This window comes from Lucilia sericata, unplaced genomic scaffold, assembly GCF_015586225.1.
Source record: "Lucilia sericata isolate MDLA Ls3-8-SP2 unplaced genomic scaffold, ASM1558622v1 Contig002338F_arrow, whole genome shotgun sequence".
NCBI lineage: Eukaryota > Metazoa > Arthropoda > Insecta > Diptera > Calliphoridae > Lucilia > Lucilia sericata.
Window position 1 is genome coordinate 9,754 of NW_023996150.1, and position 13,729 is coordinate 23,482.

Below are 13,729 nucleotides of genomic sequence, written 5' to 3' on the forward strand. Positions count from 1 at the left end.
ACAAGCTATATGGAGAAGCATTAAAGGAAATACTAATAAAAATTTCCACAATGCAAGAAGAGAAAAAAGCGGTGGTATTGGAAACAATAAAAATACCAATATTTAGTGGAGATATGGAAGAGTGGTGCTCGTTCCAAAATATGTTCAACAGGTTTGTGCATATGAGTAAACTTCCAGCTGTGGAGAAGCTAGTGAGGTTAAAAACTCACGTCAGAGGAGAAGCTCTGAAAATTATACAAAACCTTCCGATAACGGAAAACAATTATGAAGCTGCCTGGGAGATTTTAAACCAAAGATTTGGTAATAAAAGGATTTTGTTCACGAAATTAGTGGATAAAATATTAGATCAGCCCAGTACCAACATAATGTCGGGCAGCAGCTTAAGAAACTTGCTGAGTATTACAAACGAAAGCATGCAAGCATTAAAAGCGATGGGAGTTAATTTGGAAGGTGCTGATCCAATAATAGCAAGAATAATAATTAGAAAGCTCGATAAAGAAGGGCTGATTTTATATGAACAAAGCACACGGAAATCAAAAGATATTCAAATTCTCAAAGATGTGATGCAGTTTATTGAATTGCAATGTGAAGCATTGGAGGCGTCTACAACAACGAAACACAACAATATAGATGGAAATAAAAAACATCATTATCGAGCAACGGTGTTCTCTACAGAGAGCAGTTACTGCAACTACTGTAGAAGAAGCGGCCATAAAATCCGTGATTGCAAAAATTTCACTGCATTAACGGTAGAAAACCGGATTTCCTGGGTTCGACAAACAAAAATTTGTAATATTTGCCTAAACCATAGGATGTATAGAAGATGCTTTGCAAAAACAAAATGCCAAGTATGTGGAAGAATGCATAATACACTTTTACATATAAATTTTGTAAAATCAACAGCAGCAAATAACACTGCTAGTTCAATGAGTACACATTCACCAGCAAATGTGTTACTTGCTACAGCACAAGTGAAGGTAAAGTCCCTGCATGGCGAATATATAATGCTACGAGCATTAATTGATCATTGTTCCCAAGTGACAACATTATCAGAAGAAGCTTCGAAAATATTAGCGCTTCCTCGAATTAAATGCAAAACCGAAATACATGGTCTTGGAGGAGTAGTGGTTGGATTTTCAAAATCGAAAATAAAATTAACAATGAAACCACGATTTTTAAGCGACCAATCCATAGAAACAGAGGCGCTGATTTTACCACAACTGACGGGAGCACAACCAGATCATTCGTTTAAATTCAATATTGACGAATGGAACAACTTTGTATTAGCTGATCCATCACTAAATTAATCGGATAGGATTGACATCGTGATTGGGATGAATATTATAACAAATATAATTGAGGATGGAATATACAAACAAGTTAGAGTGCTATATTCGGCTCTGCCGAATCTTAAATACCCTCCACCAGCAAGCTACTTTTCATTGAGACCCATTTAAGTATCTAATTTTTAGATAATTTTTGTTTCCTTATTGAGGGTACTAACATTTATGCATATGTCAAACTAATTTTAATTAGGTCGAGAAAAATGTATATTAATAGGCCAGTTTGAAAACATTTTAATATAATGATATATCTGTACACAGAACATACTCATTTTGAATTTTATCCGGATATAATCATTTAATTACGAATTAAGTGATATTAAGTGATTTTCAGAAGTATACCTTATATGGGAGCTAAGACAACCTATGGACCGATCCGGAAGAAAAAAATCCGTAGAATGATTTATATATACAAAATAAACATTTATGTCGAATTTTATCCCGATAACTTTGATTATCAAGTGCATTTGAGTAATTTTCGGAAATGAAAATTATATGGGAGTTGTGACCAATTATCAACCGATAAAGAAAAAATTTAGTATAATGATTTAGTATAATGATTACTACAATAGATTTATTAATTAATGAAATATTTGCGTTTAGGTGATTTTCGGAAGTGGACTTTATATGTATAGGAGCTATGACCTTACACAAAACATATTTGTGTCGAATTTTATCAAGATACCTTTATTTGATAATGAAATATGTGCGTTTAAGAGATTTTTTTGAAGTGGACCTTATTAGGCTACTACAATATGTGGGTCAATCCGGAAAAAATTTGGTAGAATGATTTATATGCTCACAAAACATATTCAAGTCGTACTTCATCCCGATAGCCTTATTATTCAAAGAAATATATGCGTTTAAGTGATTTTCGTATGTGGACCCTCTATGGGAGCCTATCCGGAAAAAATTTCGTAGAGTGATTCATATAAAGACAATACATATTTGTGTCGAATTTTATCAAGATAACTTTATTTAACAATGAAATATGTGCGATTAAGTAATTTTCGGAAGTGGGACTTATATGGGAGCTATCACCAATAATGGACCGATCCGGGGAAAAAGTGGTAGAATGATTTATATGTACACATTACATATTCAAGTCGAATTTTATCCTTATAGCTTTAGAATTTAATGAAATATATTCGTTTAATTGATTTTCGGAAGTGGACCTTATATGGGAGCTATGACCTATTATGAGTCTATCCGGAAAAAATTTCGTAGAGTGACTCATATAAAGACAAAACATATTTGTGTCGAATTTTATGAAGATAGCTTTATTTGACAATGAAATATGTGCTTTTAAGTGATTTTCGGAAGTGGGCCTTATATGGGACCTATGACCAATAATGAACCGATCCGTAAAAAATTTGGTGGAATGATTTTAATGTACACAAAACATATTTTTGTCGAATTTTATCCCGATAACTTTAGAATTCAATGAAATATATGCGTTTAAGAGATTTTCGGAAGTGGACCTTATATGGGAGCTATGACCAATTATGGGCCTATTCGGAAAAAAATTAGTAGAGTAATTCATATTTAGACAAAATCTATTTATGTCGAATTTTATCACGATAGCTTTATTTGACAATGAAATATGTGTTTTTAAGTGATTTTCGGAAGTGGGCCTTATATGGGAGCTATGACCAATAATGGACCGATCCGTAAAAAAAATTTTAAAATGATTTGTTTGTATACAAAATATATTTGTGTCGAATTTTATCCCAATAGCTTTATATTTCATTGAAATATATGCGTTTAAGTGATTTTCGGAAGTGGACTTTATATGGGAGCTATGACCAATTATTGGCCTATCCGGAAAAAATTTCGTAGAGTGATTCATATTTAGACTAAACATATTTGTGTCGAATTTTATCAAGATAGCTTGTTTGACAATGATATATGAGCTTTTAAATGATTTTCGGAAGTGGGCCTTATATGGGAGCTATGACCAATAATGGACCGATCCGTAAAAAATTTGGTAGAATGATTTGTATGTATACAAAACATATTTAGTTCGACTTTTATCGCAATAGCTTTACTCATCAAAGAAATATGTGCGTTTAGGTGATTTTCGGAAGTGGACCTTATATGAGAGCTATGACCAATGGTGGACCGACTGAGATCTGCGTTGATAGTATGATTTCTGTTCATATTATATTTGCATGTACAAAATTTTGTGTTGATACCGATATATTTGAGGGAGTTATTAACGATAAACTAATTTCCGGGAATATATACCTTTGTATAGGGGCTATGGGAAATATTGGATCGATTGTAAAGATTTTAAACATAATTGATTACTGCCCTGAAAAATAATGTGTGACAAAATTCATCGAAATATCTTTGGTAGTTTCTGAGAAAACTTCAAAAGAATTATGAAAAAACCGTAATTTTTTTCGAGGTAGTCTGAAATTTTTACTTATAACTTTTTACGTTGTGAACCGATTTTGCTGATTTTCAATACCAAACTGCTTAGGACAATAATGAATATTCTTAGTGAATTTGGCTGATTTCTTTTGCTTAGTTTTAACGTGAGCGTGTTTTAACCAGACAGACAGACAGACAGACAGACAGACGGACAGACGGACATAGCTAAATCGACTCAGAATTTCATAGGGACCCAAAATATATATACTTTGTTGGGTCTCAGACGAATATTTCTTGGTGTTACACACGGAATGACAAACTTATATATACCCTCTATCACCACTGATGGTGGTGGAGGGTATAAAAAGATGGTATTTTGGCGCAATCCACAATATTTGGGTAGATTTTATCAGGCTTGGTGAATAAGAAGACGAATCCTAGAAAGGTTTTATCTGCAGTTACAATTTGGAGCGTTTTTGGGAGCTGGAAGAACTACAAAACTTTTCCGAAGACTACGAAGAAGACAAGATATGTTTAAACCTTTTTAATGAAACAACCGAAGTTGGCAACGACAACAGGATTATAGTTAATCTGCCAATAAAGAAGGAAGAAAACGAACTTGGAGACTCTAAGAAGCAAGCGATAGCCAGACTTCTTTCACTAGAAAGAAAGCTGGAGTCAAATCTGAAGCTGAAGGAAGACTACCATAAATTTATGAACGAGTACATGCAGCTTGGTCATATGGAAGAGGTAATGGTAACAAACAGCGGCAAATATTATTTACCTCATCAGGCGGTAATTAGAGAAAGCAGTCTGACTACAAAATTGAGAGAGCTACAATTAATAGACAACATGTGGTGTATGCCTGGAGCGATTCAACAATTACATTGGCCTGGATAGCAAACAAAACCAACAAGGACAAATTCGTTAGAAATCGTGTTGCTGAAATAATAAATATGATTCCAGACGCTAAGTGGAGACATGTGAGCAGCAAAGATAATCCTGCAGACGTAGCATCCCGTGGAATAAGTGCTTTAAAACTAAAGGCACATATGATGTGGTGGAATGGTCCAGAATGGTTAAAATTGGCGTCTGAGTTCTGGCCTAAAAAGAAGCAGAAAACGGTAAAGGTGATGATATCTACAACTTCAAATAAAGATTCTCTGATAATAAATCTTACGAATAAATTTTCGAGTTTTTCGAAACTGCAAAGAGTGGTGGCATTTATTATAAGGTTTAAAAATAAGCTGCACAAAAAATCTTACGCCACTCAATATCTTTAGGTGAATGAACTAGGAGAAGCTGAAGAATTAATTATACGATGTCATCAAGAAATACAATTGCAAGAGGAGATGGCAGCATTAAAGAAATTTGGCGTAGTAAATAGATGCAGCAGAATAGCGAGTTTATTTCCCTTTATAGACAAGAATGGAATAATTCGTGTCGGTGGTAGATTGCAGAATTCAAATTTACCATATAATCAACAACATCCTATAATATTGCGAAAGTCCCATTTGACATCGTTGTTGATAGAAAAAGGCGCATATTTCAACATTACATGGTGGTAACCGAATAGTTGAAGCAGCACTAAGGCGTAGGTTTTGGATCTTAGATATGAAAAATTCAATAAAGAAATGTTTGCGAAGATGTCCTAGATGTATTCGGTATAGCCAAGATCAGGCGAAGCAACTAATGGGCAATCTTCCAAAATCACGCGTAACGATATCAGCTCCATTTCAACATGTTGGTATAGACTATGCTGGCCCTATTCAAATGAAATTTTCGAAAGGCAGAGGGCAAAAATCCTATAAAGGATATATAGCTGTGTTTGTGTGCATGACGACAAAAGCGATCCATCTAGAAGCAGTTAGCGATCTGACGTCAGAAGCATTCTTAGCAGCATTAAAGAGATTTTTGGAAGGAGAGGTGTTAGTTCGGATATTTATTCAGATAATGGAACGAACTTTGTTGGCGCAAATAAAAAATTAGATAAAGATTTTAAAGCTGCTGTTCGGAATAATGAGTCGATTATTCCTATATTGGCGATGCAGAAAATTCAGTGGCATTTTAGTCCCCCGGCAGCTCCTCACTTTGGAGGTATTTGGGAAGCTGGCGTCAAGTCAGTTAAATATCATTTAAAAAGGACAATCGGTGAAGCCAAACTTACATATGAGGAAATGAGTACTCTTTTAATTCAAATTGAAGCAGTATTGAATTCCAGACCTCTAGTAGCTCTAAACAATGATGAGCCAGGTCAATTTGATGCTTTAACTCCGGGACACTTTTTAATAGGACGTCCCCTGAATGCCTGTGCCGAACTAGTTGAAGAAGCAAATATTAATTCGCTAAATAGATGGAAACTAATTCAGAAACTAAGAAAAGACTTTTGGGTCAGATGGAAACAGGAGTATTTGACTACGCTACAGCAAAGGAACAAATGGAAGTTTCCGTCAGAGAATTTAAAAGAAGGTACAGTAGTACTAATCAAGGATGAAAATACTCATCCAGCAAGTTGGCCGCTAGCGAGAATTACAGAAGTACATAGCGGCAAAGATGGCAAAGTAAGAGTTGCAACATTGAAACTAGCAAATAGCTCGCTGAAAAGACCTATTAGCAAATTGTGTCCATTAGTATCTACGGATACAGAAGAACAGAATTCAGCACCAGCAATGAGCTGTGTAACAACGACTAAGCCAGAAAAGAAAAAACTATGTTGGTTACAATTTATATTGATGATGTTGATGATAATGAACCCAGTCAAAGCACTACCAATTAACATGAACAACGTAGTCTCGATAAGCAACCTTTCAGCAAATACAGCACTGTATCTGGATAAGGTTGGACAACTAAACGCCATAAATTCGAAGTGGAATCTAGTAGTTTACTATGATTTATCCTTGTATTACCAAGAACTGGAGAGGATTGGTAAACTGATGGGGAAAGTAAGAGAAGAATGTCCGAAATTAAATTTATTTAAGGACTCCTGTGAAATGGTGATGTCAGTGATGGAAAGGAGATATAAGTTACTTGATCAAAATAACGAACTTCTAATAAATAAAAGCCGCAAGAAAAGAGCACCCTTTGAGTTCGTAGGATCTATTTATCATATTCTCTTTGGAATGATGGACGCAGACGATCGAAAGCAGATGGAGGAAAACATGAAAAACATTTCAGTAACCAAGATGACTTAAATAAATTAATAAAACAACAAACTTCCGTTATTGATTCGACAGTAAATGTGCTGAAAAAGACAACAGAAGATGTCAATAACAACTTTAAACAAATGTACGGCCAATTAAAGTTATTCTACGATCAAACGAAAAATGAAACGAGTGAAGAGCGTTTAACATTGCTGTTTTCCGTATTGACCACCCAATTAAATTTAATGATTGATGAGTGTCAGAAGATACAATCTTCTGTAATAAATATGCTGATTGATATCAATCACGGTCATATAAATACTGACCTTCTTACTCCATCCCAACTACAAAAAGAACTATTACACATAGAAAACGTGTTGCCAAATAATTTAGTTCTTCCTGGAAAGGCATCTAGTACTGAACTAAAAGAAGTATATCATGGAATGAAGGCGAAGGGTACTATAATTGATGATCGACTAGTGGTTCAGATAGAAATACCTTTAATACAGAAACATAATTCTGAGGTATACGAAATAATTACACTTCCTGTGGACGTTAACAATAGCGCCGTTATGCCAAGAGTAAAGGATGAGTTCATAGTGTATTACTTCGCATCTAATATGTACTTCCTAATGTCACAATCAAAATTAAATATGTGTGAGAAGAGTCTTCAAGGTCAGTACAACTCTATTGGAAATATACCCTGGAAGCCAGCCATAGAGCGGTCTTGTCAAGTATCAGCGCTAAAACAATCCCGGCATGCTGAATGTGAATTTGAAGCTGTCCCAAGGAAAAGTGTGTGAAAGCAGCTTTCTACAGAAAATCAGTGGATATTTACAGTATTCGACAATCTAGTATTAACAGTAGATTGTGGTCCAAATAATCGAAGCTGGGTTAATTTACCAACAAAAGGTGTACTAAAACTAGCAGAAGGATGTACAGCAACTTATGAAGGAATAACTCTGTCAGCTTCTCGACACTTCGAATCTAAAGTAAATTCAGATATTCAGGTATCAACATGGGGTGTAGATCCAGACAAAATAGAAGCTAAGTTGGTAAAACCGTTTGATGTTACAATTATAAATAACGCCAAAGATATCAACCATCTAATGAAGGAAGTGCTTAATATAAAGGATACCAAAATCGATCTAAAACGGCTTCATTTTCACATGTTATCTGGACACACATCTCTAATTTTAATTATTATAATTATATTTATATTTATTGGTCTAGTTCTGAAGAACAAATGTTGTAAACAAAAAGAAGTAGTTAAGATAGATTTTTCTACACCATTGCCATTGCGGGCCCGGCAGAATGTTCAGAATTGAACACGCATTTATTTATGTTTAATTTTGTTTAAGTAAAATAAGAAAGATCATAAATTATAAGTTCAAGTGCATGGGTTAGGTCATAAAAAATATTATATACGTTTGTTTGTACTACAAATAAATATGTATTATCGCTTTGTTTTTAGGACGAGCCGTAGCAGTGATAAGAACTTTAGTTCTAAGATGCACATTAATTCTGTTGTTTATGTGACGCATAAACCATATGTTAGAGTTAATAATGAGGCATAAAATATATTTATATCACTGATGCAGTTATTACCCCATGCTAAGATAGAAACATTACACTGATAAGACTGAAAGTACACATGTGCACAAGATGTCTTATCATAGTTCTAGTTAGTTTTAAGATTTTTGTATTTAGCTATTAAGATCATTGATTTTAAATAAACTCTTAATGTCTTACAAACATTCATTCGAACAGTACGTTCATACATGGTCCTTCGATATAAAAAAAAACCACCGCAAAAAGATTAAAAAAAATATATAACCATTAAAAAAATATAAATAAAAATTTAAAAAGAAAAATTCGACTTAAATAAAAAAAAAAAAAATAATAAAAAAAAACATTAAAAATGGCTCAGAGACAAAATTTATACGAATCTCAAAAGCAGATCACAGATCAGTTGACTGCAATTTTGGCGAAGATTGAACGCACAGAGATACGTAGTGCATCAATTGCACAATATCAAAACCGCATCGATAGCTTAGAAAGACAATTTTATGAGAACGACACTGTTCTCAATAAGCTTGGAGAGACATCAGAGGTCTATTTTAATAATAAGTTCTTCCAAAATGGGATTGATCTTATTAAACTGTGCAGAACTGCGATGCAGAAGTATGGCCAAACTTCTGCAGAAGCTATATTGGCGCCCAAAAAAGCAGAAAACTTAGAAGAAAGCCAAATGGAATCCAGCCATCAGAAATCATTAGAATCAATTAGGATTTCTATAAAAGATGAGGTGATGGAGCAGGTGAGATTTATGATGCAAGAATTGTTGCATCAGTTAAAACCCTAACCTTGCGGAAAACTCTAAAAAAGAGTTAGAAAGAGCTCCAAGAGAGCCAGAGAATGCTCCAAGAGAGCCAGAGAATATTCCAAGAGAGCCAGAGAATGCTCCAGGAGAGGAAGAAAATACTTCCAAAGAAGAGAAGGTAAAAACCCATGATGAAGCCGGCATAAGAAAAGAAGAGGAAGTGACGTCCAACTTGCTCATTCAATTTCGTAGAGAAATTCAAAAATTAGAAGAATATTTATCTGACATTGAAGCAGAAAACATTCTAATACTCGAGCACAAAAAAAGCTCTTGGGAAAAAATCATGGTGGATATAAAACAAATCCACCGTGAATTAGTGGTCAATCACTCCGTAAAAGATGATATTGATGAAGAGCTGGAGTTGATTGACAAGCTATATGGAGAAGCATTAAAGGAAATACTAATAAAAATTTCCACAATGCAAGAAGAGAAAAAAGCGGTGGTATTGGAAACAATAAAAATACCAATATTTAGTGGAGATATGGAAGAGTGGTGCTCGTTCCAAAATATGTTCAACAGGTTTGTGCATATGAGTAAACTTCCAGCTGTGGAGAAGCTAGTGAGGTTAAAAACTCACGTCAGAGGAGAAGCTCTGAAAATTATACAAAACCTTCCGATAACGGAAAACAATTATGAAGCTGCCTGGGAGATTTTAAACCAAAGATTTGGTAATAAAAGGATTTTGTTCACGAAATTAGTGGATAAAATATTAGATCAGCCCAGTACCAACATAATGTCGGGCAGCAGCTTAAGAAACTTGCTGAGTATTACAAACGAAAGCATGCAAGCATTAAAAGCGATGGGAGTTAATTTGGAAGGTGCTGATCCAATAATAGCAAGAATAATAATTAGAAAGCTCGATAAAGAAGGGCTGATTTTATATGAACAAAGCACACGGAAATCAAAAGATATTCAAATTCTCAAAGATGTGATGCAGTTTATTGAATTGCAATGTGAAGCATTGGAGGCGTCTACAACAACGAAACACAACAATATAGATGGAAATAAAAAACATCATTATCGAGCAACGGTGTTCTCTACAGAGAGCAGTTACTGCAACTACTGTAGAAGAAGCGGCCATAAAATCCGTGATTGCAAAAATTTCACTGCATTAACGGTAGAAAACCGGAATACCTGGGTTCGACAAACAAAAATTTGTAATATTTGCCTAAACCATAGGATGGATAAAACAAAATGCCAAGTATGTGGAAGAATGCATAATACACTTTTACATATAAATTTTGTAAAATCAACAGCAGCAAATAACACTGCTAGTTCAATGAGTACACATTCACCAGCAAATGTGTTACTTGCTACAGCACAAGTGAAGGTAAAGTCCCTGCATGGCGAATATATAATGCTACGAGCATTAATTGATCATTGTTCCCAAGTGACAACATTATCAGAAGAAGCTTCGCAAATATTAGCGCTTCCTCGAATTAAATGCAAAACCGAAATACATGGTCTTGGAGGAGTAGTGGTTGGATTTTCAAAATCGAAAATAAAATTAACAATGAAACCACGATTTTTAAGCGACCAATCCATAGAAACAGAGGCGCTGATTTTACCACAACTGACGGGAGCACAACCAGATCATTCGTTTAAATTCAATATTGACGAATGGAACAACTTTGTATTAGCTGATCCATCACTAAATAAATCGGATAGGATTGACATCGTGATTGGGATGAATATTATAACAAATATAATTGAGGATGGAATATACAAAAAAGATGGTATTTTGGCGCAATCCACAATATTTGGGTGGATTTTATCAGGCTTGGTGAATAAGAAGACGAATCCTAGAAAGGTTTTATCTGCAGTTACAAATTTGGAGCGTTTTTGGGAGCTGGAAGAACTACAAAACTTTTCCGAAGACTACGAAGAAGACAAGATATGTTTAAACCTTTTTAATGAAACAACCGAAGTTGGCAACGACAACAGGATTATAGTTAATCTGCCAATAAAGAAGGAAGAAAACGAACTTGGAGACTCTAAGAAGCAAGCGATAGCCAGACTTCTTTCACTAGAAAGAAAGCTGGAGTCAAATCTGAAGCTGAAGGAAGACTACCATAAATTTATGAACGAGTACATACAGCTTGGTCATATGGAAGAGGTAATGGTAACAAACAGCGGCAAATATTATTTACCTCATCAGGCGGTATTAGAGAAAGCAGTCTGACTACAAAATTGAGAGTAGTATTCGACGCATCCGCGAAGACATCAAATGGAAGAAGCCTAAATGACATCATGTACCGGTCCAAGAGACTATGAGAGAGACTATGAGGCAACTTGAAAAATACGGCTTCAATTTAAGAAAGTGGTTATCAAATAACTTAAATATAATTGATGACATCAGCAATTCTACAAATAATGCTGTGATTCAAATTGAAGATGACGAATCCATAAAAACGTTGGGGTTGCAGTGGGATCCAGTATTAGATCAATTCAAGTTCAACATAAACTTTTCACTAAATGGCGAATTAACCAAAAGACGTGCACTATCCGAAGTAGCTAAAATCTTCGATCCATTAGGATGGTTGTCTCCAGTAACAGTAGTCGCAAAATTATTCGTACAGAAATTATGGCTATTACAATGTACATGGGACGAAGAATTACCAGCTCAATTAAGGGAAGAATGGCAGCAGTTTACAACAGATCTGCCCGAAATACAAGAAATTCGTGTACCAAGATGGTTACAGATAAACATATCTGACAAGTTCGAGCTACATGCTTTTGCGGACGCATCAGAAAAAGCGCATGCAGCAGTAGTTTATTTAAAACTTGGAAAGTCAATAACACTTGTTGCTGCAAAAACCAAAGTAAATCCAATAAAAAATAGGAAAACTTTACCGAAGCTAGAGCTGTGTGCTGGGCATCTGTTAGCAAAACTACTTGAATAAAGTTTCAGCTACAATTAATAGACAACATGTGGTGTATGCCTGGAGCGATTCAACAATTACATTGGCCTGGATAGCAAACAAAACCAACAAGGACAAATTCGTTAGAAATCGTGTTGCTGAAATAATAAATATGATTCCAGACGCTAAGTGGAGACATGTGAGCAGCAAAGATAATCCTGCAGACGTAGCATCCCGTGGAATAAGTGCTTTAAAACTAAAGGCACATATGATGTGGTGGAATGGTCCAGAATGGTTAAAATTGGCGTCTGAGTTCTGGCCTAAAAAGAAGCAGAAACGGTAAAGGTGATGATATCTACAACTTCAAATAAAGATTCTCTGATAATAAATCTTACGAATAAATTTTCGAGTTTTTCGAAACTGCAAAGAGTGGTGGCATTTATTATAAGGTTTAAAATAAGCTGCACAAAAAATCTTACGCCACTCAATATCTTTAGGTGAATGAACTAGGAGAAGCTGAAGAATTAATTATACGATGTCATCAAGAAATACAATTGCAAGAGGAGATGGCAGCATTAAAGAAATTTGGCGTAGTAAATAGATGCAGCAGAATAGCGAGTTTATTTCCCTTTATAGACAAGAATGGAATAATTCGTGTCGGTGGTAGATTGCAGAATTCAAATTTACCATATAATCAACAACATCCTATAATATTGCGAAAGTCCCATTTGACATCGTTGTTGATAGAAAAGGCGCATATTTCAACATTACATGGTGGTAACCGAATAGTTGAAGCAGCACTAAGGCGTAGGTTTTGGATCTTAGATATGAAAAATTCAATAAAGGAAATGTTTGCGAAGATGTCCTAGATGTATTCGGTATAGCCAAGATCAGGCGAAGCAACTAATGGGCAATCTTCCAAAATCACGCGTAACGATATCAGCTCCATTTCAACATGTTGGTATAGACTATGCTGGCCCTATTCAAATGAAATTTTCGAAAGGCAGAGGGCAAAAATCCTATAAAGGATATATAGCTGTGTTTGTGTGCATGACGACAAAAGCGATCCATCTAGAAGCAGTTAGCGATCTGACGTCAGAAGCATTCTTAGCAGCATTAAAGAGATTTTTTGGAAGGAGAGGTGTTAGTTCGGATATTTATTCAGATAATGGAACGAACTTTGTTGGCGCAAATAAAAAATTAGATAAAGATTTTAAAGCTGCTGTTCGGAATAATGAGTCGATTATTCCTATATTGGCGATGCAGAAAATTCAGTGGCATTTTAGTCCCCCGGCAGCTCCTCACTTTGGAGGTATTTGGGAAGCTGGCGTCAAGTCAGTTAAATATCATTTAAAAAGGACAATCGGTGAAGCCAAACTTACATATGAGGAAATGAGTACTCTTTTAATTCAAATTGAAGCAGTATTGAATTCCAGACCTCTAGTAGCTCTAAACAATGATGAGCCAGGTCAATTTGATGCTTTAACTCCGGGACACTTTTTAATAGGACGTCCCCTGAATGCCTGTGCCGAACTAGTTGAAGAAGCAAATATTAATTCGCTAAATAGATGGAAACTAATTCAGAAACTAAGAAAAGACTTTTGGGTCAGATGGAAACAGGAGTAT

General features: G+C 35.1%; 2 protein-coding genes across 2 annotated transcripts; both read left to right on the plus strand.

Moving 5' to 3' along the window:
* The first annotated feature begins 5,764 nt into the window (after positions 1-5,764).
* LOC119613826 lies at positions 5,765-8,436 on the plus strand. Its single transcript, XM_037969881.1, has 2 exons — positions 5,765-6,717; positions 8,334-8,436. Exons 1-2 carry the CDS (start codon positions 5,765-5,767, stop codon positions 8,434-8,436), a joined length of 1,056 nt encoding a protein of 351 aa, XP_037825809.1.
* Positions 8,437-8,780: 344 nt separating this feature from the next.
* On the plus strand, positions 8,781-11,424 carry LOC119613827. The gene is made up of 2 exons (XM_037969882.1): positions 8,781-9,179; positions 9,250-11,424. Exons 1-2 carry the CDS (start codon positions 8,781-8,783, stop codon positions 11,422-11,424), a joined length of 2,574 nt encoding a protein of 857 aa, XP_037825810.1.
* The last annotated feature ends 2,305 nt before the right edge of the window (positions 11,425-13,729 follow it).

What these genes read in the sequence shown, in the direction of transcription:
- LOC119613826 (XM_037969881.1), top strand. Translation starts at nt 5,765, where the DNA reads ATGCAGAAAATTCAGTGGCATTTTAGTCCCCCGGCAGCTCCTCACTTT. An exon ending in GACTCCTGTGAAATGGTGAT is followed by an intron (nt 6,718 to 8,333) that starts GTCAGTGATGGA and finishes CTTTGTTTTTAG; the next exon opens with GACGAGCCGTAGCAGTGATA.
- LOC119613827 (XM_037969882.1), top strand. Translation starts at nt 8,781, where the DNA reads ATGGCTCAGAGACAAAATTTATACGAATCTCAAAAGCAGATCACAGAT. An exon ending in AAGATGAGGTGATGGAGCAG is followed by an intron (nt 9,180 to 9,249) that starts GTGAGATTTATG and finishes TCTAAAAAAGAG; the next exon opens with TTAGAAAGAGCTCCAAGAGA.